The 22,292-nt window shown below is 45.5% G+C and overlaps 3 protein-coding genes across 8 annotated transcripts in view; 2 read left to right on the forward strand and 1 right to left on the reverse strand.

Moving 5' to 3' along the window:
• EMC8 (ER membrane protein complex subunit 8) overlaps positions 1–4,015 on the reverse strand; it is a gene marked incomplete in the record, with an annotated part of 16,568 nt that extends 12,553 nt beyond the window's left edge. The window contains 4 exon segments of the mRNA XM_072421487.1: positions 569–638; positions 790–866; positions 2,344–2,553; positions 3,898–4,015. Of these exon segments, the coding sequence (XP_072277588.1) occupies positions 569–638; positions 790–866; positions 2,344–2,550 (354 nt within the window).
• A 232-nt stretch (positions 4,016–4,247) lies between these two features.
• COX4I1 (cytochrome c oxidase subunit 4I1) lies at positions 4,248–12,469 on the forward strand. The gene is made up of 5 exons (XM_072421488.1): positions 4,248–4,386; positions 7,542–7,622; positions 9,633–9,797; positions 10,692–10,823; positions 12,188–12,469. The coding sequence occupies exons 2-5, from the start codon at positions 7,550–7,552 to the stop codon at positions 12,322–12,324; spliced, it is 507 nt and encodes a 168-aa protein (XP_072277589.1). The 5' UTR covers positions 4,248–4,386; positions 7,542–7,549; the 3' UTR covers positions 12,325–12,469.
• Positions 12,470–14,010: 1,541 nt separating this feature from the next.
• LOC140338285 (dual specificity protein phosphatase 22-A-like) overlaps positions 14,011–22,292 on the forward strand; it is a 17,901-nt gene continuing 9,619 nt past the window's right edge. Inside the window, exons 1-5 of one of the 6 annotated variants that reach the window (XM_072422438.1) lie at positions 14,011–14,187; positions 14,306–14,354; positions 16,760–16,793; positions 17,151–17,233; positions 19,525–19,574. In XM_072422438.1, the coding sequence (XP_072278539.1) occupies positions 14,334–14,354; positions 16,760–16,793; positions 17,151–17,233; positions 19,525–19,574 (188 nt within the window). In that variant the 5' untranslated portion in view covers positions 14,011–14,187; positions 14,306–14,333. Of the gene's footprint in view, positions 14,188–14,305; positions 14,355–16,046; positions 16,194–16,759; positions 16,794–17,150; positions 17,234–18,346; positions 18,450–19,524; positions 19,575–22,292 lie in introns of those variants that run through there. The other 5 variants (XM_072422439.1, XM_072422436.1, XM_072422440.1 and 2 more) reach the window with 5 other exon arrangements.

A 22,292-nucleotide genomic window follows, 5' to 3' on the forward strand; every position in this document is an offset into this window, starting at 1 on the left:
AAAAAAGCTGAAGACAAGCATGGTCATTACCCAAGGTAACCTATGGTGGATGAACTGGGTGCTTTAGGTGCATTTTTATCTGTCTTTCATTAAGCCTGTCCCTGGATATTCCTGCCTCTGATTGGCTTATTATCCCAGGACAATGAAAGACTCTATAGTCCCCCCCCCCCGGGTCATAAGGGAACCCCAAAAAATCTAATAAGCAAAATCAATACAACTCACTAAGAGCAGACTTTTCTAGTTCTCAGAAAGCCTTTCTATGTACCAGAGGACCCTGGGACCCCAATGCATGATGTGATCAGCACTTAACTTCCAATCCAAAAACATGCAGTTAGGTTAATTGGCTTCCCCCCAAATTGTCCTTAGACTGTGATAATGACATATGACTATTGTAGGGACATTAGATTGTGACATCCTTTGAGGGACAGCTAGTCAGATGACTATGTACAGCGCTGCTTAATATGTCATCGCTATATAAATACTGCAATGCACATGCCTAAAAAAAGGAGTTTACATTGCATTGTGGGATACCAGAAATGTAATTATGAATTCAGGATGATTTTGTTACCATTATCAGAGCAGCATCGTTGTAACCCTCGGCGATCCGTGTGGCGATTCTCTCTGCGATCTGGTTAGGACTAAAACACAGAGTCAGTTACTTGTTTCCTAACAAAACCTATAAAGATTGTAATAAAATGGTTACCAGAATTCTACAATTAACACGTGGTGAGGTACAAGGAAGGGTTTTTGGGCTTTACACATAACACAGAACCGGTGACCCAGACTAACCTGTTATCCTTGAGGCGTTCGTTGCCTTGGTAGTACCCAGCGATCACATAACCGTTCTCATTGCACCAAGTATCGATCTACAAATAAAAGAAGAGACATAAGGTGAGGCTTTGGGGATTACTATATAAGCATAGCAGCTCTTTAGGGTTTTCATGGAACATCATAGCTCTGTCTTTTTTTTCTTTATTTTCAAACATTGGCTCCTTTTATCACAGACTGGCATACACAATGCTTGGTTTACCTTCACCAGGAGGAAGGACTCTGCCTCTCACACTTGTCGGATTCTTTAACGTCTCATGCCATGGTTTGCATGCTGCACTGCACTTGTGCAATCACTAAAACCATGCAGCTCCTGCAAAGGTTAGATTAAGCCCCAGCTTAGAGAAGGACAACTAAACTAATAAAAGGAATGGAAGAGCTCAGCTATGAGGAGAGATTAGCTGAATTTAATCTATTCTCCCTTGAGAAGAGACGTATAAGGGGGGATATGATCACCCTGTATAAATATATAAACGGTCCATATAGAGAACTCTCTTCCCCATTATTAACTTTAATGTCATTACAAACCACAAGGGGGCGCTCTTTGCATCTGAAGGAAATTAAATTTTATCTCCGGATAAGGAAGGGATTCTTTACTGTAAGGTCTGTGAAAATGTGGAATCGGCTCCCTCAGATAGTATCAGCAAGTTCTATAGATTGCATTAAGAAAAAGCTGGATGATTTCTAGAAGCACAGAATATAACTGGGGATTAAGGATTTAAAGTAAAGATAATAGGGTCTGCTGATCCAGGGAACATCTGATTGCCTCATGGAATCAGGAATCTTTTTCCCGTTGGAGAAAACTGTACCCGGGACTTTTTTTTTCTTCCTCTGGATCAACTATGCCCATAGGGTTTTATATCTGGGATATGCTTATTTCCCTAGTGGGTGAACTGGATGGACTTATTTCAACCTACCTATGTAACGATTGATAGATTAGATAGATATCCATAATAAACTGGCTCCAGGTTTTTGCATAGAGACTATGAATTGAGTGCAGGTTTGGTGCCCTGATTTATGATTCATAGATAAGTGGACCTGTCAGTAACTTTTTATGTCTACATCAGTACTCTCCCCAGAATTGTTTTTAGGCTTCTGGGAAGAATCTGTAGGCGATGGCGACCTCTTTACCAACTGTGCAGTAACCACTCAAATAAAGTTGGGTGGTTACCAAAAAGTGCCCGGTGGTGTGCCCAGCTAAATGGGTCCGGGGAGATTACTGTGCATGAACATTCCTGACATATAATGGTATCCGGTGAATGATCTGTGTCAGACATTGGTAAACACAGCCAAGAGTTGCACAGGTTCCAGGATTTACATGCCAGCGTCATCTCTGCACAGGAAGTAGATGTGACCATGGAATTTGTCTGAACAAAGGTGGTTTGTCCTGCAGAGAATGGCATTTGGAAGTTTTGCCAGTGCCGGACATACTACCTATGCACAAATCTGATGATAGGTCCACTTTACCGATTTCTGTAGTGCAATTAATAGTAGGAATGTTGGATGATTTCTCACCAGGGTTAAAGCCACCTCCAGTACCGGGGACAGCGCAATGGTTCCGTGGAAGAGAGGAATGCAGTCCACAAACAGCACCTGGTGTTGGCTATCCTTGCGCCGGAGCTTCTCAGCTACCAGAATGCCATTTACAGCACAGGCCGGGTGCTTGGCGCCGTGCAGCATCATCTTACAGTAGGCTTGTGTTGTCAATTTGAAGACTGGCATTTTCTGTAGAAGAAGAGCGGAAAATGTAGGAAGATTGTAAAAGAAGTTTTAAAATACAGATGACAAGGACAGCATTGCAGCTATTGTATGGCAGAAAATCACTGCGGTTCGGGGGCAACACTGACCCACTAGAGCCCAACCCCAGCCAATGAAAATCATTGTACTAGTTGGGAACTTTCCTGGCCTAAGACAAAGGCGTCAGCTGTCCTGATACTGGGCATCATCATCAGTGCAAATCTAGGCAGACCATGGGGAGGAAGTAAGGTGACGGGCGATACTGGGAGGGCGTGCAATGTGTCAACAGGCGATATCGGAGGGCGGGGAATATGACGACGGGCGATACCAGGAGGGTGGGCAATACAGTGACGGGCAATACAGGGAGGGCGGGGAATGCGATGACAGGCGATATTTGGGGGACGGGAAATGCGACGACAGGCGATATCGGAGGGCGGGGAATGCGACGATGGGTGATATCGGAGGGTGGGTAATGCAATGACGGGCCATATTCGGGGCGGGGAATGTGACGATGGGTGATGAAAGGGGCGGTAATGCAACAAGGGGCGATATTGGGGGGTGGGTAATGCAAGAATGGGCGATATTGGGGGGCAGGGATGATATCTGAGGGCAAGTAATGCAACGACAGGCGATATCAGGGGGCGGGTAATGTGACGATGGGCGATATCAGGGGGTGGGTAATGGGACGATGGGCAATATCGGGGGGCAGGAATGCAACGATCGGTTACATCCGGGGTGAGGAATAGGACGACGGGCAATAAAGGGGGCGTGGAATACAACAATGGGCGATGACGGGGCAGGTAATGCAACGATGGCAGGGGCAGGAAATGCGACGACGGGCAATATCGGGGGTGGGTAATGCAATGGGGGATGTCGCAGGTGAAAGATAGAAGGAGATGAGTTCGGGGAGGAAGAGAAGCAAAGGCTGATCACCCGAAGTGTGAACGCTGATCTAGGGGAAGAGGAATAATCTGATGGGAGATCTCTGAGATGATCTGAAGGTGGCAGATGATATGCGGGGGAGGGGAAAGGTGGCAGATGATATGTAATGGGAGGGGGCAGATAGGCCAGAAGAGGGGGAATGAGTGTCTAGTGATAAAAAGCTGACAGAAGCTATTGGGAAGGTTAGTAATATGTGGAATTAGGGAGGGGGACAGATGACAGGGTCACATCGGTGATGTGGGGGAGGGTAGGAGACAGGAGAATGGTTTGGAATAATATTTATATCCCATTATTGCCACCTATGGATAGGCCCATGCACTGCTCCCCCTATATATCTTTATCTCCATACAGTAATCTCCATACACGGAGGCCACCCCGTCCCTCTCTCACCTCGGTTCTCCAGGCGCTCCCGGCAGGCTCTGGCACACACAGTCGTACAGCGAGCCGTCGTAATCACCAGCCGCTGTTCGTCACGTGACGCGCAGCGAGTACCGCGGCCGCCATGTTAACTGAGGGCAACCTGACCTTAGCAACCGAATGCCACATAGTACCAGCCTGCAAATGTATGGAATATAAACGTTTGCCATCTGACTTTGAGCCATATCTGTACATAAGATACCTTAGGTCACCCTGTGAAGACGAGAGGGCGGAGCCGCACAGGGTTCTTCATTACATTAGGAAGGGGGCGGTGCCAAGATGCGCAGAGGAGGCGGAATTACAATATGAGAAGGCGGAGCTGCTGTACATTGCTCAGGTCCTCCAGCGATATCCCAGCGTGCAGTGCGCAAGCAGTAGTGGGCGGAGTCTTGTCTATCCGGCTCTGTCATCTCGCTGGTTCCGGTGTCCTCTCTCTGTTCTTGGCAGGCGGCAGCAGCTGAGGTGAGCGGGGTAGGGTGTGTGTAGTGATGGCTTTCTACATAAATTACCCGGAATACCGGGCCCTGTGTGCGCTACACAACACAGAAGGGGACTTTATTAGTCATTTAGAGCATTTCCACCAATTTACAAGCGGTTTCCCAGGGCATTCAGGGGAGGCCACAACCCCAGCAATAACGCAGAATGGCTCATTTATTTATATCTCTGTGTAATATCCATTATTTTCAGCTTACAGTGGCCTCTGACATGTGTTGGGTGAAGGGGATTTTAGGCCCCAGTTCTTGAAGGTGAGGAAATATTCCCCCCCGACAAGGCTGGATTGTGATGGGTCAGAGTGCTTCCATAATGTCAGGTCACATGGGGTGCTTCTGGAGCATGCTTGTTAGGGTTGCCCAAGCAAGGGCATCCAGGAAGTTGGTGTTAGGGTCATTGATACCCAGGGCTCTTTAATTGGGGGGGGTGCTGACCCGTCTGCTCTATGCAATGCTCCTGAAAATGCTGAAAGGTCGGAGCACTGCAGCCTAATGCCCACGGTGACCCTTCATCCATTACCGGAAGCCCCCACAACAGGCACAGAAATAACGAACTGGTAACAGTGGGCTTGTCTGATGAGATAGAGATATGTATGTCTCACTAACATATACCGTGCAGTTGTACAGAGATCACCTGTCAGATTCTCTGAATCAGAAGAACTTGACACCAGGACTTTCTGACACTCAGCGAAGTGACAGGCTCTCTTGAAGGAACAACTACCCCTCCTGTTATAGTTGCCCTCCCAAGTGAGCTTGGTGTCAGAGCTCATTCATTTTCCCCTCCCCCATGTCAGACCCAGCAATGCATTCTGGGAGAAGGTCACATGCTCCAAGGGTGATTCTGGTCCCAGGGTCCCTTTTCAGGCCTTTGACACCCAAATCATGACCCCATTTGTCATTGGAGGAAGCTGGTTTTTATTTGCTCTCACATGTTTTCCTTTCCTGACCCCCCCTCTTCCCTTTTTATAATATAAATCCCATTCTCTCTATCTAGTCTCTCTATCAGGGTTTAGTGAAATCTGTGTCCCCATTGGACAGAATTATTCTGTTTCCTGGTGATCATTGTCATAGGGTAATCTAAAGAAATCTACAGTAACTAAAAATTGAAAAATTCACAATTATTATTACTAAACTTTATGTAGCGCCAACACTTTATGCAGCACTGGGGCTTACAAGTTGTCACCAGAAGAGGGGCAGAGGTGACAATAAGATTTCTTACCTCTTCTATCTCGGTGACACAACATTTAATGAGGAACAAATTCAGGAACCCAAATTCTTCACCCCTTTTAAAACCTTGGGGATAAAAATATTTTGTACGGAATGAGTCCAACTGAAAAGTTTTGATTTTGTTGAGACTTTTGGTTGAGCTGGAAGGACCTGAATGGCACCTAATCCGCCCCCAGATTTCTGTGCAGCTGATTGCCGGTCATGTGACAATAACTGATGGAGAATCTATTAAACTTCTCATGGGTGTGCTACCATACATGGGCTCCATTACCAGCATTACCAAGTGTAGAAAAAACCCCCTTGGTAATATTCACCAGTCCTTGGTGATCTCCCCGGCCTCGTTTAGCTGGGCGCACCACCTGGCACTTTTCAGTAACCACCTGGCTATTTTTGGGTGGTTACTGAACAGTTGGGCCGCAATACCGGGGCTGCCACCCACCTACACCTTCTTCCCACCCAGCTTAAAATAATTTCTGGGTTTGTATTATAGTAGAATTCCCTTTAATCTCTTTCTTCTTTGTGAAAGGCGTCCTGACCTTCAGGAAGAGGTCACTTCAATGGCAGAGCTAACAGGAAAATTCAGTTTATTTTTTTTTTTTTTTTTCCTCCAATCACCTTCCAGCACATCCAACGCCGGGCTGCTCATCTTAAATCTGCTAGCTGTCAGATCAATTCATATTCACAGTGGTTCAGCATCTTACCTGCAAGGAATGTTTGCTGTATGGCAGGTTCTTGGCTTCTGAAATAGGTTTGGATACACAAAGAGGGGGGCTTAGAATAAATATATAATATATTGCTTTTCACCATTTGTGGGGGCTATTTGTTTCCCCCCAGGTGACTTCTTGTTCAAGAGGACCAATTTAATTTACTCTGTTTTTTATGGGTGCTATAAATGTTTATTTCTAGGACAGGACTACAGACCTCACCCCACCACTTATCCTTTATTACAGAGCCGGGGGGCTTTGTAGTATTTGAGACAACTGGTTGAGGCTGATAACCCCGTATAAGATTTCTGATCGGCATTGTCAGGTCACTATAGTAGTTTAGGCATTTAGTACATATTTGACAAGTACAATTTAACAGTTTTTTTTTTTTGTTTTTTTTTAACTTTCAGTGTTATATTTAACACAGGAGAGAATTACATTTTGAAATTTTATAGACCCAGTGATCTCCCCCGCCCCTTTTAGCAGGGCGCACCAACCGGCACTCTTCAGTAACCGCCCAGAAGTTTTTGGGTGGTTACTGAAAAACTGGATCACAATACAGAGGCTGCCACCCAGCTTAAAACAAATTCTAGGGAGAATACGGAGACCCTTTAATCCGAATGCACACAGTTGAAATTTGATCCATTGCTCCATTTAGTCCATTCCGCTGTATTTGCATCTTCCGTGCGGAACTAAAGCCGAGCGACTCGCCTGTGTTCTACATAGGGCGCCGCCATCTTCCTTCTCTTCTTCTTCCTGAAAATTATCTTCGGGAGTCATCCTGGCATGACCATCTTGATTGGCTGTGCTGTGATGACTTTATTCATGATTCATTCATCTCCTGAACTTGCAAGGGAAGCCGGAATTGTGGGTTTCCCTGACAGCCAAAGTGAAGGCTGCGCAAGCTCGGTGGGTTTCTGTCACCAGAAACCCAGATGAATCAGGCAGGTAAGACGCATTATTGCAGAAGGGACATCGCCTGCCCTTTTCTCCATAATAACCGGCCTGATCAAGCATGTGTAAAAGTGAAACTTTACCTCCGTTTTAATATTAAACATTGTAATGGCTGCTGTTTCCAGCTGCATTGTTGTGCTGTAGTAAGATATCATCTATGAATCATTGTAATGTATTTCCTTACAGTGAGACGTTATGTGTGGTTTGTCTGTAATCTTCCACTTGTTTTTTCTTTTGGCAGCTTGCAAGATGTTGTCCTCACAAGTACTGCGATTGGTTGGAAGAAGAGCCCTGTCTACCTCTGCCTGTCTGCAGGGACATTGTAAGTAATGGATGTCTGAGTGTAGCTTTTCACATACAATACATTGAATTCAAAGCTTTGTATTCCTTGTGTGTGACCAATTCACTTTATGACAATGACAGTTTGCGGTATTGTAAGGGAGACTCTGTACGGTCCTGTATGGTAAGTATGCTGGGGGGTATCTGTCACAACCCTGGTATGTTAGTGGTTGATTTACTGGGAGTGGTGAAGGTGCACAAACACAGCAATTGTATAAAGGGTCACTTATATATTCCTCCTACAACTAATACATGTTTCTTCTTCTGAGAGATCTCTTCCATTCTGATTGGTCAATTCCATAAAACAATATTATTCTTCATCACCACCATAGGTAGTTGCTGTGTTATCGCCTGCCATGGATGTTTGCAGATATCATAACTGACTGATTTTACTCCTGCTACCTGAAGACCTAGAATTGCAATCATACAGTAGGTTGACCCCTACAAGACTACATCTTTACTAGTTTAAAAAGTTTATTCTTTGCGTGCCTAGAAATATCCATTTCATTAGCTGAAAAAGACCAATAAAGGGGCACACACAAGATCATGGCATTTTCAATGTCAGTGCCAATGCCAGTCCTAAGGGCATCCTCAAAGATCAGGGGGGACTTACAGGGCCTGGACTGTGGTGGTAGATCACTGGTCTTCATTTTGGAATAACTCACACAGAAGAGTCAGGTAATGGATTCAGATAAGTTTTAATAGGTTAGCAGTGGGCTTGGAGGTGCAGCTCCCTCTTTCCCAATTTTTAGTGATGGGCTTTAGGCAGATTGATGGTAGCAGCTAATCCGCAGTCCCTTTCAGGGCTAATATAAAAAAATTGCAATATTTATTACCAAATAGAAGAGCACACTTGTAACAAAACTTCAATCCAAACTATATTCAATTCGAGACGTCAGATTGCTGTGTTTGTTCACCCTAAATGAGCTTTCTAGTAATGGCAAAAGCTTTGTTCAGTTTAAAGCCAGATTCCTTGTATTTTTCCTAAATATTGATCTTTGTTTTAAAAGCTTAGAGAGGACTTTTTATATTCCTACGGTGATAATGTTACTGGAAGATTTCTTGCATTTACACAATTGTTTAAACAGTTTGTCACTTTACCAACTCCTGGAGCTCTATTTATAAAACAGAGAATGACATTCCCTGGTGGGATTCCATTACTGCCATTGAAACGCATAGATCTGGAAGATTCCTAGGAGGGAATGCCGGATTTCATGTTTTATAAATTGAGCCTATAGTGATCGGGTTTGTAAAGTGTCCCAGACTAGCTGGCCCCCTGGCTGTAAACGTACCTGTTCAGTATTCCTCAGTCCCATCACAAATGACACTGAAATATTTCACGTTTTCACTAACTTATTTTGATAGTAGTATGAACTTAAAACTCGGTATAACTGGTCCTCTTTAACCTGTGAATTCCGTAAACGTGTCCAAAAATGATTTCCAATCAAAGCTAAGATTTATATATATATATATATATATATTGAACTTTTGTTCATGATTTAAAAATGCTGTCATTTCACATTAATCATGTGGGGTTTATTATGGAGACTTTGCTCCAAATCTGAGATCTCTACACATGTGTGTAGTCGCCATCCTAATGCACATTGCTGCTGTAACCTGAACGCAGTGACTTTGGTGAAATTATCAGATGATTCTGTAGAAAATATGGTGCGGTTATTATTCCTGCAGTTCTGGGACCCTGATTGGAGGTTTAAAACTAGGCATGAAAATGGATAGACAGCTAAGACCACATACCTGTGTAGATGATATTAATAAAACGTATTTGTTTTTCATCTGTTTGTTGCATTTGCTTTTAAAAGTGTATCCGAACCCAAGGAAAAAAAATTTATTACAGCTTAGCAGACTATGGCTGTGCTGGCTGTAAAAGGAGAACTAATGCAGTCACCACATCCATAGGGTGATGAGCTGCAAAATTTCAGGTTTGGGCTTAGATACTTTCATTTGTTTTGAACTTGTCTTCTTTCATTTGCAGCAAGTGTGGCTATTCCATCTTACACCCTCCCCACATACCATGACAACAGGGGAACCCCACTCCCAGATGTGCCATTTGTAGGGCAACTGACCTCTGAACAGGTGGCGTTGAAAGAAAAGGAAAAGGGATCATGGAAGTCGCTGTCAGACAAAGAGAAATTGGAGTGTAAGTCTATAATGGGTTGGGATCTTTTGGAGGAATATGTTATTGTAACTTTTGTAACGGTATTGGACTTCTGATCCTGCACTGGGTTATGAGTAGTCTCTGGTATAATCTCATGTCAAGAGTTCCAATTACACTTGCTTAAATTCACCCTCCAGCCTCCCCTTTGTTAAATCTGCCCTCCAGCCTCCCCTTTGTTAAATCTGCCCTCCAGCCTCCCCTTTGTTAAATCTGCCCTCCAGCCTCCCCTTCAGTCTTGCACAGTTGTACCAGCTCCTGTCCGGGACTGAAATTGCTTACTCGGACTTCACTGTACACTAAGAGTGCATGAGAAGCTGCAGCAAGTCGGAGCCCACTTCTGGCAGAGGATGTCCAGCATCATCTTTCCTCCTCAGCCATACTGTCCCTGGCCTGCCCCTCTCATTCATCGCATTTCAGTTCTTTCAATCATGGTGGATTTTACCAAAAGCAATTCCCAGTTTTAAACCTGGGACCACCCATTATTTTTAACCCTGACTCAGAAATTGCTTTTCCTACACAACCATGGTCCCATGGTCAGATTTTCTCACCTGCTTCTGTAGTTGGTTTGTGGTTTTGTCTGCATCAAACCTCAGGCCTAATCCACAAAGGCATTCCCAGAAAGGCTTACTGCACTGTGATCTTTATCTTTGAGGTGTATGAAGTCATCAAGTATGATGATTGGTTGGGAATGAAGTAGGAGAGGAAGGGGTGAGCAGTCTCCTTTTTACCACCCTGAGATTGGGGTTACCAGCTGTGGTTCCTCCAGTGTTTGTGCCACCTCTTGGTAGATGGGCAGTTTCCATAGCCAGTAGGGGGCAGCAGATGTCTCGGGATAGCAAGCAAAGCATATAACACTTTTCTTCTCCCCTTTCATAGTGTACTACATCAAGTTTAACAACACCTTTGCTGATATGAATAAGGGATCAAATGAGTGGAAGACTGTTTTGGGAGGAACCCTCATCTTCATCGGACTCTCTGCTATCCTCATCATGTGGCAGAGGAAATTTGGTAAGTTGAAGAACTTGCACAATGCCCTGAACAATCCAAATCTTGGTCTGACAGGTTCTAAAGTGGTCATAAAAAAAGCTTGTCTACATATCATGATATTAAGGGTAACATGTGCAGGATTACCAGGCCTAACTACTTTTTAGGGATACTGGTAACTGACCATCTTCTGAGAATAGAAGTCCCTGGGCTACAATGATTTCATCACCTACTAAAGCAAGCAGGCTGCCATATTTTACCACTATTATTGCTGGTTCCTGAGCCATTATGGTTGGCTGCTTGCTAGGTACACTGATTCCTAGGCTGTCATGTCTGACCTCCTAATAAGGATATTAATGTCCAGGCTTCCATGCCTAACTGCCTGCTAATACAAGTAACCAAGCTGCCCTATTTTACTACCTCCATTACTAGTTCCTGGGCTGCTATGTCTGATTGCTTCCTGGGGTTCACTGATCACCTAATACAAATACTGGTTCCTGTGCTGCAAATGACTACCAGTCAGACTGATAAGAATGCTTGTAGTCCATGCTACCATGTTTGACCACCTGCTAAGAATGCCTCTGGGCTGCTTTGACTGTTTGTTTGCTAAGAATACAAATAGTCGGGGTGCTGTCTTACTGCCTGAATACCTGTTCCTGGGCTACCATGTGTGGCCCGCATAAAGAAGCAGAGACCCTGTGATGATATTGCTGGGGATTCACAAGACATACAGTAAAAATTAGTGATATTTAAAGATTTCATTAGAAATAATTCTAATGGAGCACCCACAAATTCTCCAGTTCAATAAATGTTGCCAAGCCTTATGCTATTTGACAATGAAATGTATCAAGCATTGTGCACACTACTGCCTCAGGGGAGTGACTTTTCCTGGTCTGACAGACATGTTTATGGGTGACAGGAGTATCCCTCTCCTCCCTAGAGCTATATCTCGACAACTACCAGTTTCATTGGACACTCCACAACTTAATATTACAACTCCTACTAGGAATCCTCTCTAACAAACCTCAATCAGTCTGTCTGCAGATTTTCCAGAACCTCCTAACTTCTGATTCAAGCATAACTCGCTAGCTATTCCTCCCTCCTTACCTGCTTATATTCAAGCATCCCCACACCTTGGGACTGGTTCATTGTTTACCCACTTACAGCACTGAATTAAAGTCTTTGAACTCCCCTGAGGATGCCATAGGCTGAAACGCATCAGAGGTTTGATTGTGCTCATTACTATGCTTGATACCTTGTATTTATTTCCCACTGGTTATTTGAAACTCCTCATATAGACTTCATTATTTGTTGATGAGGGAGTGGACCAGGGAGGGCAGAATGTTAGCAGATTATCCACAATGTCATTCTATTTCCAATCTACGCAGTGTTCGGCGAAGTCCCCCACACTCTTTCTGAAGACTGGGTGGCCATGCAGACCAAGAGAATGCTGGACATGAGGGTCAACCCCGTGGAGGGATTGTCCTCCAAGTGGGACTACGACAAGAACGAATGGAAGAAGTAAGATGGATGCCTGTGGGACTCACTCCGACCAGAACAACCTCAAAATTTCTTTGCGGTCCACTCGCCATGTTACCTCATCGCTTAATTTACTGAAATGTGATTCCTTCCTCTGTGTTACCAATAAAGCTGGTTTACTTGAACCCTGTCACAGCTGTCCTTGGTGTTTGGTTTCAGTTTATCAATTATATGATTAAATAAATCTGAAAATTCCTTGTGATTAATGGGGGGGGGGGGAGAGGCAATGAGACCTAAGGCCTGATATTATTGACAATAATGAGTATAGAGCAGAAAGATGACATCATTAACATACTGCTGTTCCTTTACAGGCCAATTGCGGGGTGGGCAGGTGACCAAGCTGTGCTGCTTAACTGAATCGGAGATAAAGTTGGGTCACTCAGGCTGCCTGTGTGCAGCAGAGCTGTATAAAGGATTAGATTGGAGGTTTAGAGAAGGATCTGATGTTTATTGATATAGTAATATGTATGATATAGTATTATGGCAATATTCAGATGTGTAAATAGACTATTTTTAGCTTTATTTTTCGATAATGGGTCGGCTATTCAAATCTTTCCCTGAGGAATACAGTTTACTGTGCATGTAATTCCTATTCTAGTGTATGGTAGAAGTACAGCAAACTGAGAACTGTTTGAAAGTTCAAGGGACCCTTGAAAGGTCCCTTGAGCACCATTTGTTCCCCGGGTTCCCACCCCTTAGAAACCATGTTTTTTATGCATTGCACTGATGATGGCCAACAAGCCTGGAACAGCCCTGTGCAGGTTGGAATAAATGGCCTTATAATGGACTGTATCACTGATGGGGAAAAAGGAATGCTTTATATATCTCTGCCATTTGTCTGACAATAAATCTTCACCCTTCACTTAGAGCAGGGGTCAGCAAACTTTTTGGGCTACTAGGCCATTTCAGGAGGTCTGGAAGGCACACTAGGCCAGAAAAAACAAGATGTCCAAGGAAAGGTTTTTTCCAACCATGACTGCAAGCGATCAGCCTCTGTCTTCTGCTCATCCGCGGTGTAGTCTCTCTACGTGTGCGCGTGCTTGCCATGGAAATGCCCCTTGAGATTCGACCGCTTGAAAGTACTGTTGGTGTCGTTGCACAATAAACACAGGGCTTTGTTCCAGCATTGGACGAAGAATAATTCGTCAGTCCAGGGTTGAAGATACGACGTTCGAGGTCAACCTTCTGGAGACTGGTAGCTGCGCTCTTCTGCTCTTTAGGCATAGTAATTGGGGTTACTGTGTGGGAACTCGATGATTTTGCAACAATTCAATTAGGCCAGTTCAATCAATAAATAACTAGGGGGCGTTAGGCCGCCTGGAATACTGGCTAGGTTGTATCTGGCCTAAAAGCAGGAGTTTACCTACTGTTGTACAACTATGAGTGAGATGTAGCGCCCTCTAGTGCACGGTGCCATCCATATTTTGGTCAGTATGCAGAACAAGGCTAAATACCTTCCTGCCCTGTGCTTGGGCACTTTCTGATGCATATACATACGTGTAGTGCCGCTCTCTATTTCAACCCCCCTCTTCCCTCAGCATTACATATAAGCACCAGCTACATGATATTGAGATGAATACATTTTTAAAAGGCCTGGTCATTCAGAAGGCCATTGGGTAGCTTTGCAGTGAGTTGTATACAGAGGCTCTATCCCATGTAAACAGCAAGACAATTCTCTCTCCTGCATGTTGTCACCTGACACTGGTCCGATCAGCGTGTCGCTGCCACCAGGGGTGCCCCACCTGCACCAGTAATCTGGATCTCCGCCATGGCTGGTCATATGCTGGACCTTTCCTGAGAAGCTCAGAGCTGCCCTGTACAGCCTGAAGTCTGGTCACCCTCCCCACCGGTAAGAGAACCTGTCATTCTCCTGCTGGGTGACTCTGTCTGTTGTCACTTTGTTTCAGTTGTTGTTGTAAAGTTTCTCCCTGCAGACAATCACCCAGGTGTGTTGTGTTTGTTTGCAGCTCTTGGTAACCGACCCCGGAGAGAGCCATGGGTGGAGGAATGAGCCAGGTAACTGCTAATAGATCTCTCTTCTGTGTTTTTTCATTGTTATATATCTGAAATCGATGTTAACCAAATGAGTGAACCTTTAACATCAGCAAAATTGCCATTAGGCCCTTGTGCAGGTGCTTCCTGGGTGACAACCCACAGTCCCTGGCTCCAAGTTGTTCTTCTGGGTTGTCACCCTGTCACATACACCTTTGGAAAGTGCTGTCACATTGCTCAGGTTTGATCTGCTGTGGTCACTATTAGCTGTCAATGATGTACAGCTGAAGCAGGAACAAGTGCATGGAGACTGGAAGTGCAGGAGATCTACAGTATAGAGATGGAGGGAAAGGGAATTGTTTGTAAAAATATTAGGCATGGGGAAGGGGTGGGTGACCTCTTCATCCTCCTAGGCTTGCAGTTCACTTTGTAGTCCATTCCTGTGCTGCATTAACCTGCGGTGCAATCCCATTTAAAATAAATGCATGCATTAGTGTGATGCAGCACAAATTGCCCCCAAATCACCTCTGAACTTTGCAGGCTGTGGGGTCCTAAGAACAGAAATCCTCCTCTGCTCCCCAGGAAATGGGGATTTATAAATCCCTCCATAGGCTCCCTGAGACTTGGGAATGCTTTGCCGTGATTGGATTTGATGGATCCGTGCAGGGATTGCAATGTTTATGTGACGTCGGTCTGCATGTTATGCTCAGGAGATCTCGTGGGTAAAGGTTAAACTGCGGTGTAAGTGGGATCAACTAAAATTAGACTGCGGTGGCGAGCAGCTGTTGTCACCGGGGAAGACATTACTCAGGGGATAAGCCAGCGGAGGAAGGCCACATTAACCCTTTATTCCTCTTATACTGCGTTGAGTAATATTGGGGTCACCAAAGGCTAAGCACATTATTTTAGGTAGAGGGGTGTAAGGGAGCTCTGGGGCAGATAAGTTAATTTTCCTCACTATTCAAGATGAAGTCATGGAGTTTGAGACGCTTTTAGGAATTGGTACAGAATGAACAGGGTGCATGTAATCTGTTCACACAATTGGCTGCCCTCCACATGGCCTTCTTGGACCCGCCCCCTTTGTCACTTGTTACAATGTATCTCTTCTTGTTTCTTCTGGCTCCGCCCCTCCAATGTTACTGGCAGGGATGGGTGATTTGTTACACATAGAAGCCATTCTTGTGTGCAGAATAAAATTTGCTGTAGGTTTTATGAATCCACTGGGCCTGCTAGCCCTGCACAGTGCAGTCCATTGCACCCTCAGGACTAATAGAGGTCAGACAGGTGCATTACATAGGCAGGCTGAGCTTCCTTCTAAGGCCACACGGAGCCGCTGCCAAAACTGAATGGTGGTGCCCAGGAGGTTCTGATGGGAGTTTAGTTTGTCAGCTCTCCCCTATTGCCCCCATTCTTTCTTTATGGGGCAGTTCCAAGAACTACTGAAAATCACAACCTTCAGCAGTTCTCCTTTAATGGGGCAGTTCGTCCCCCCATGAGTTATATGAATTGGTTATTAGTCATAGCAGCTATTTATTTTTAGGTTCGACCTGAGATAAACACAGCACAAAAATAGCCTGCGGATGATGCTGTGAAATATCTGGCAGGATCCCCATTGGAGATAAACAGAATCACTTATCAGAGCCTGGGTGGTCCAGGTGCACCACAGCCATCTGTACAGCGGTGACACGTGTTGTCCCACCGACCTCTGAAAGTGCAGATTTGCAGATTTCACTCCAACCCCCAGAAAATAAAATGAATGAATAATTTATTCAGAGATATATCATCTGTATGCTGCCTGCAGATTTCCTGAATTGTGCCGAGGCATTCACAGATCACACACCTCCTCCCCCGAGTGTACGGCAGGTGAGGCCAAGCAATCTACAGGTGACATCTGTCCTCCACAATATAACAGATGGGGGGCTTATATCATTAGAGGCTCCTCCTCCTTTCTACCTAATAGGTGTCAAATGTTTCTAATAAGTTAGAAATACTCTTCCCTTACCCCCCTGTCTGGGGGGGGCAAGATGGCAGCACCCCTTCTGGGAAGATTTGGGTAAAATCTTGCAAGAAGGCACGTTTACAGGATTTTGCCTGCTCTGCATATCACAGGACGTGATGTCACCCTCGCCTAGGCAATGTGGGTGGGACAGGGGGCTAAAGGAAGGGCATTTTAGGCACATTTGTCACCTACTAAGGGGGCGGAGCTGGGGCAATTGAAACCAAAAAGAGAGGGTTCACTTTAAACTAGCAATGGATGGGGGACGCTGCCTGTCCATGGGATTGTGCTGCACACTTCAGAGCTGGGAGGCAGTGTTGTGACCTATGACCAACCTAAGGGATCTCCTTGTAATTCAGATGAAGTGAAGACAATGAAAGTGTTATCAGTTTATTTCATTCCTATTGTCACTGTGTATGTTTCTATCTTACAGATCCTGGATGGGTTCTTTCTGGGCAATTTAAGAGGTGAGAGCAGTGATAAAAATGTAATTTTTAGACTTTTAGTAAACCTGAAGATGAAGCCAGAGATGTGAACCCCATCTGTAAAATCACTGCTAACTTTTACTATGTTTATTGTAATTCTTTACAAATCTGCAGCTTTTTTAACGTAATTGTGGGTGATCCTGCCATTGAGGATCCTTGTTCAGGAACTTCCTGTTATAAGGTGACAACATTCTGTCCCTGTATCCCATTTTTGCTCCTGTGTTGTAAATGTATTATTCACAAAACAGACAATCTATTAATTATAATTTACATCCATGATTCTTTATTATTGGGATAATTTGTTAATCGTTTGGCTTACTTTTAATTTCTTGTCCTTAGATGCTGAGGACACGACGTCCCTGAGCAGGAATGGTGTCACCCACATTGTGTCCATTCACAACAATGCTAAACCCCTGTTACAGGTGAGTGTGTGGAGAGGATTCTGCTGGAGGTATATATTGTAAAATGAACACCAGAGGGCAGCATCACACCACAATATCATTTGAAATGCAACATTACTCAAGAGAAAGAAATTCATTGTACCATCAACATGAATTTAGAGGATTTTATTGGTGCAGAGAGGAGATTGGGAGAAATGATTGATGGGGGAGTTCTAATCACATTATAAAACCAATACATTAGAGATATAGATCAAATGAATGATGCATTGATAGATTAAGAAATAGAAGTCATCAGTCTGCTGCAGGCAGTAGGAAGCATTTCCTCAATCTCCTCTTCCCTAGTGATAAAACTGCAACAGTTCAACTTTGTAGTCAAGGTGAATCCCAGATCCAGGATGGGGTCCCTGGATGATGCCTGGACATAGCTGGCTTTGTCCATTGTCGAGAAAGGGGGGTCATATATACCTTCAGGTGTCACACTGACACATTGGGGCTGATTTATTAACCTCTCCAAAACTGGAGAAGACTATCGTGGGTGAACCTGGGTGATCTAGCAAACCTGGAATGGATTTCTTAAAAATCATTTGCTAATAATTGGCCAATGTTTTCAATCCTGGACCAGATCCAATCCAGGTTTGCTGGATCACTCAGGTCCACATATGATGATCTATTTTCTCTGGGTTTGTTGAGATTTATTAAATCAGTCCCATTGTTTGTTGTGTTTCCTGAATATTTTGGAGCCCTTTTTTTCAGCTCTCTGCTGATTGATTGCAGTGACCTTGTGAGCCACTAGAGGCAGCACTGACCTTCCAGATCAAATATAAACAGAAAAATATGGAGCAGCAAAGGTTACATTAAAATCTCTTTTTAGTGAAAATGTAAGAATTAGCAGTTCCTTCTCTTTAGGATCCTGAGCGCTGCAGCTTGGGGTCGGGGGATAAAAATATCTCCATCACGTCTTCCATCACGCCCCCCCAGTGTGGCACAGAGAAGGAGGAACAGGAAAGGCTGGCAGGTTGTGTAAGACTGTGAGCACAGATTGAGCTGTGCCCGTTGTCTGTGGCTCCTCTGCAGATGGCTGCACTTAGGGACAGGCAGGAAGGAAACAGCTGCAGCAGTTCCATCTCAGAGAAGATGCTCCCAACCGCAGGACAGGCCATGTCACAGTGACAACCCGCAGGGCCACAAGTAACCTCCAAATCACGACGCCAGTGTCGCTGCTATTGTTCCTTACAGGGTCAGTCCACCAAAAAGTGATAACAAGTGGATCATGATGGGCTGAGCCAGTCCATACTAAAAGTCCTGGTCACCTGGGGGTTTAAGGAGTCTCTGCAGGGGTACAGGCCCAACATAGTAGAGCCCCTTATAATGGGCACAGCAGGGGTACAGACCCAGGATAGGAGAGCCCCTTTAATGGGCACAGCAGGGGTACAGACCCAGGATAGGGGGAGCCTCTTATAATGGCACATCAGGAGTCATAGCCAGGATATGAGGAGTCCCTTATAATGGGCACAGCAGGGGTACAGACCTAGAATAGAGGGAACCCTTTATAATGACAATAGCATGGCTACAGACCCAGGATAGGGGAGCCCCTTATAATGGGCACAGCAGGGGTACAGACCTAGGATAGGGGGGGGCCTTATAATGGTCACAGCAGGGCTACAGACCTAGGATAGGGGGCCCCTTTAAATGGTCATAGCAAGGGTACAGACCTAGGATAGGGGGCCCCTATAATGGTCATAGCAGGGGTACAGAGCCCCTTTTAATGGCCACAGCGCAGGGTTACAGGCCCTGGATAGGGGAGCCCCTCATAATGGGCACAGCAGGAGTGCGTGATGGTTGCAGTACACTAAGTAACATCGCAGTCACAGTGAGGTGCAGGGTTGGCGGCCTCGTACTGATCTCTTCCCGATGTCATTGATAACGGTCACACTTCTGCCTGCAGTATACCCTGACCGCACACTGGTGGGTCGCAGAGCTCACACTCATTGAATAATTGTCTGATTTCAGTGCTGCTGATCTCCTGCAGCCTACATGTGTGCTGTAACAACCACTTGTAGTCTCCATCAGAAGACTGGGTGACAACACAAATGTACAATTATTAGACAGGGACAGCGTGTTGTCACCCAATAACAGGAAATGCTTGAACAATGACCTGGCAGGATCAGCAGTGGTTATTTGAATGAAAGTGAATTTAAGAGGATTCTCTAAAATACATTATTTTACCGATTTGAGGATACACAGAGTAGAGTCCACCCTCCATGTTGGTGCCGTCCACAGCTCTGACCTCCCTATCATTCTGTGTCTTGCAGGAGATGACCTACCTGTGTATTGCGGCCTCAGACTGCAGCAGCCAGAACCTGTAAGTAGTCACTCATCTTAAATTCAAATGGTTCATTGTGAGAGAACACCTTTCAGAGATTGCACCTCCAATAGAAATGTGCCCAATATGAGGAGTTCCACCATCTCTGTGTTGGGTCCCTGGGTCAGTACACCTGCTGTGCCCATTTTGAGGGGCCTCTCACCATCCCTGTGCTGGGTTTCTGGGTCTGTACCCCTGCTGTGCCTAGTATGGGGGGTTCTCACCATCCCTGTGCTGGGTTCCCGGGTCTGTAACGCTGTTGTGCTCAATATGAGGGGTTCTCACCATACCTGTACTGGGTTCCGGGGTCTGTACGCCTGCTGTGCCCAGTATGAGGGGTTCCCACCATCCCTGTGCTGGGTTCCTGGGTCTGTACCCCTACTGTGCCCATTATGAGGGGGCTCCTACCATCCCTGTGCTGGGTTCCGGGGTCTGTACCCCTGCTGTGCCCAATATGAGGGGTTACCACCATCCCTGTGCTGGATCCCGGGGTCTCTACCCGTACTGTACCCATTATGAGGGGGCTCCTACCATCCCTGTGCTGGGTTCCGGGGTCTGTACCCCTGCTGTGCCCATTATCATTCCACATTTGAGTAAATAATTTCCGAATAGATATGAGGCCATAGAGAAATCACCATATAAGCAGAGACGTCCAATCACATTCCTGATTCTGGATACAACCCGCCCCCCCGGAACCCCCCCCCCCCACCGTGATGGTCTTTGTTGTACTGCTGTCACTTCCATAGGGGACCCCAAAATATAAGCAATATAAAGAAATGTATTTATCATACCAAAATCAGGGACCACAGAGGGGTCAGCAAGGAATGGGGGACCAATGAAGGGGCCAAGGGGTACAGTGAGGAGCACTGAGAGTTTTAGGTACTAAAGAGTCTCTGTAGTATCATAATGAACACTGGGCAGTGAATGTCAGAAAGGTTTGAAAGGAGCTTTATCAGTCCTGAAGTTTCGTTTCTTCCCCTCTGTGTGGGTAGGTAGTGCCGTGTCACATGGGGTGACCATCACCACTTTCAGGGGAACTCGGAGCACCTGTGACACCTCATCACCACCATTTCCTGCCATATACAGGGCACAGGGTGGCACCGCCCGGGAAACTACAGAAAGAAACAAAAATATCAAAAATGACCGATATGAGAAAACTATAAAAACCTAACAAAATAAATTCCCATGTGTGTCCCTGACCCCCCACCCTCAATGGGGCCCAGGGACAGTACTGGCTCTTTACAGCACAATGGTATATGTCAGAGCTATATCAATGTACGGTATATTTTATAGTGTGACTGTTGGTGGGGGGGGGGGGGGGGTGGTGTCTGGGAGGACATTAGAGTGTCAGCTCCTCTGTACAGAGACTGATGGGACTGGCTCAGTGTTCTCTGTACAGCACTGCGGTATATGTAAGAGCTATATAAATATATAATAATAGCGTGTGACTGTGGGGGGACATTAGAGTGTCAGCTCCTCTGTACAGAGACTGATGGGACTTTCTCTGTACAGTACTGCGGTATGTGTCAGCGCTATATAAATGTGCCAGTGACACCAGGGCAGCAATAAGGAAAACCAGGGGTCACCAGGACACAAAAACAATGTTATTCTTAGGGTGTCACCATTATTATTACAATGTAATATTTATTTTCCCAGTGGCCATTATTTGCAGCACCCAATGACACAATGTCTGGGCTCAGCATTTGGACCAGGAGGGATTTTCCACTGCTAATTACTCAATATTTGGCACCATGGCCTCAGTCTGGCGCGACAGGTTCCCTTTACGTCCAGGACTTTGGCTCGGGCCAGTGATGTTGTCCCCGTGTCCTCTTCTGTGAACCGAATGCCAGTTCTGTGAATGTTTACTTCCTCCCTTCTCCCTTGAATCAACCAGCCACATAATCTGCAACCACTTCCCTTTTCTGAAATATTCGCCATCAGCTGGGGGTCATTCCTTTATGTGAATGTTCCAGGTTAATGTCACACTTTTCATCTACATTCTATGGGGCATTGGCAGGGCTGCTTGTGGGAGAACGCAGGAATGGGTGACAACACAGCAGCCGAAATAAGTGAGTGTTGTCACCCTTTGGGGACACAACTTGGCCTTATATAGTGCAAGTTACATTTTGTCACATAACCCGAACAAGTGCAGCAAATTATTTGGTTTTGGGTTTATACCTATGGTTGGATCATGTGATAGGTGAGCTGTGGTACCTTGCACATGATTTGTAGTTGTAGTTGTAGGCCAAAACTCAGCACAGCCTGGTCCCGCCCCCAGGCAGCTCATTGGACAATGGAGGAGTAGCAGCATACGGATGTGATCTCTGCTCTGCTGTCCTGTAAGCATACTCCCTGTCCTAGAAAAGCTGCCATCACCCCAAGACCGCCATTGCTGAGGAGTTTGTGACTGGCGTCCGCCCTGCCGGGAAGTGGTTTTCTCACCTAAGGTGTCCCTTGTTTTTCGGGGACATTTTCTTTATTGTGCTGCACCGAGCAGGAAATCAAAAGGTTCTTATAAATACCAAAGCAGCCGCTCGATATTTTCCTGCTGCAAGAATGTAAAATGATGAATGTGGGGGAGGGGATCACTGTTTGTTATTTGTCAATGAAAACGTTCTACGGGGGTGTACGGTGCTTGTCTCTCTGCTCCACCCACAATGGGGAGATTTCCCCCAGTAGTTTGTGTCTCTGCCCCTCCCACAATGGGGAGATTTCCCC

The sequence above is a fragment of the Pyxicephalus adspersus genome, chromosome 9 (assembly GCF_032062135.1).
Source record: "Pyxicephalus adspersus chromosome 9, UCB_Pads_2.0, whole genome shotgun sequence".
NCBI lineage: Eukaryota > Metazoa > Chordata > Amphibia > Anura > Pyxicephalidae > Pyxicephalus > Pyxicephalus adspersus.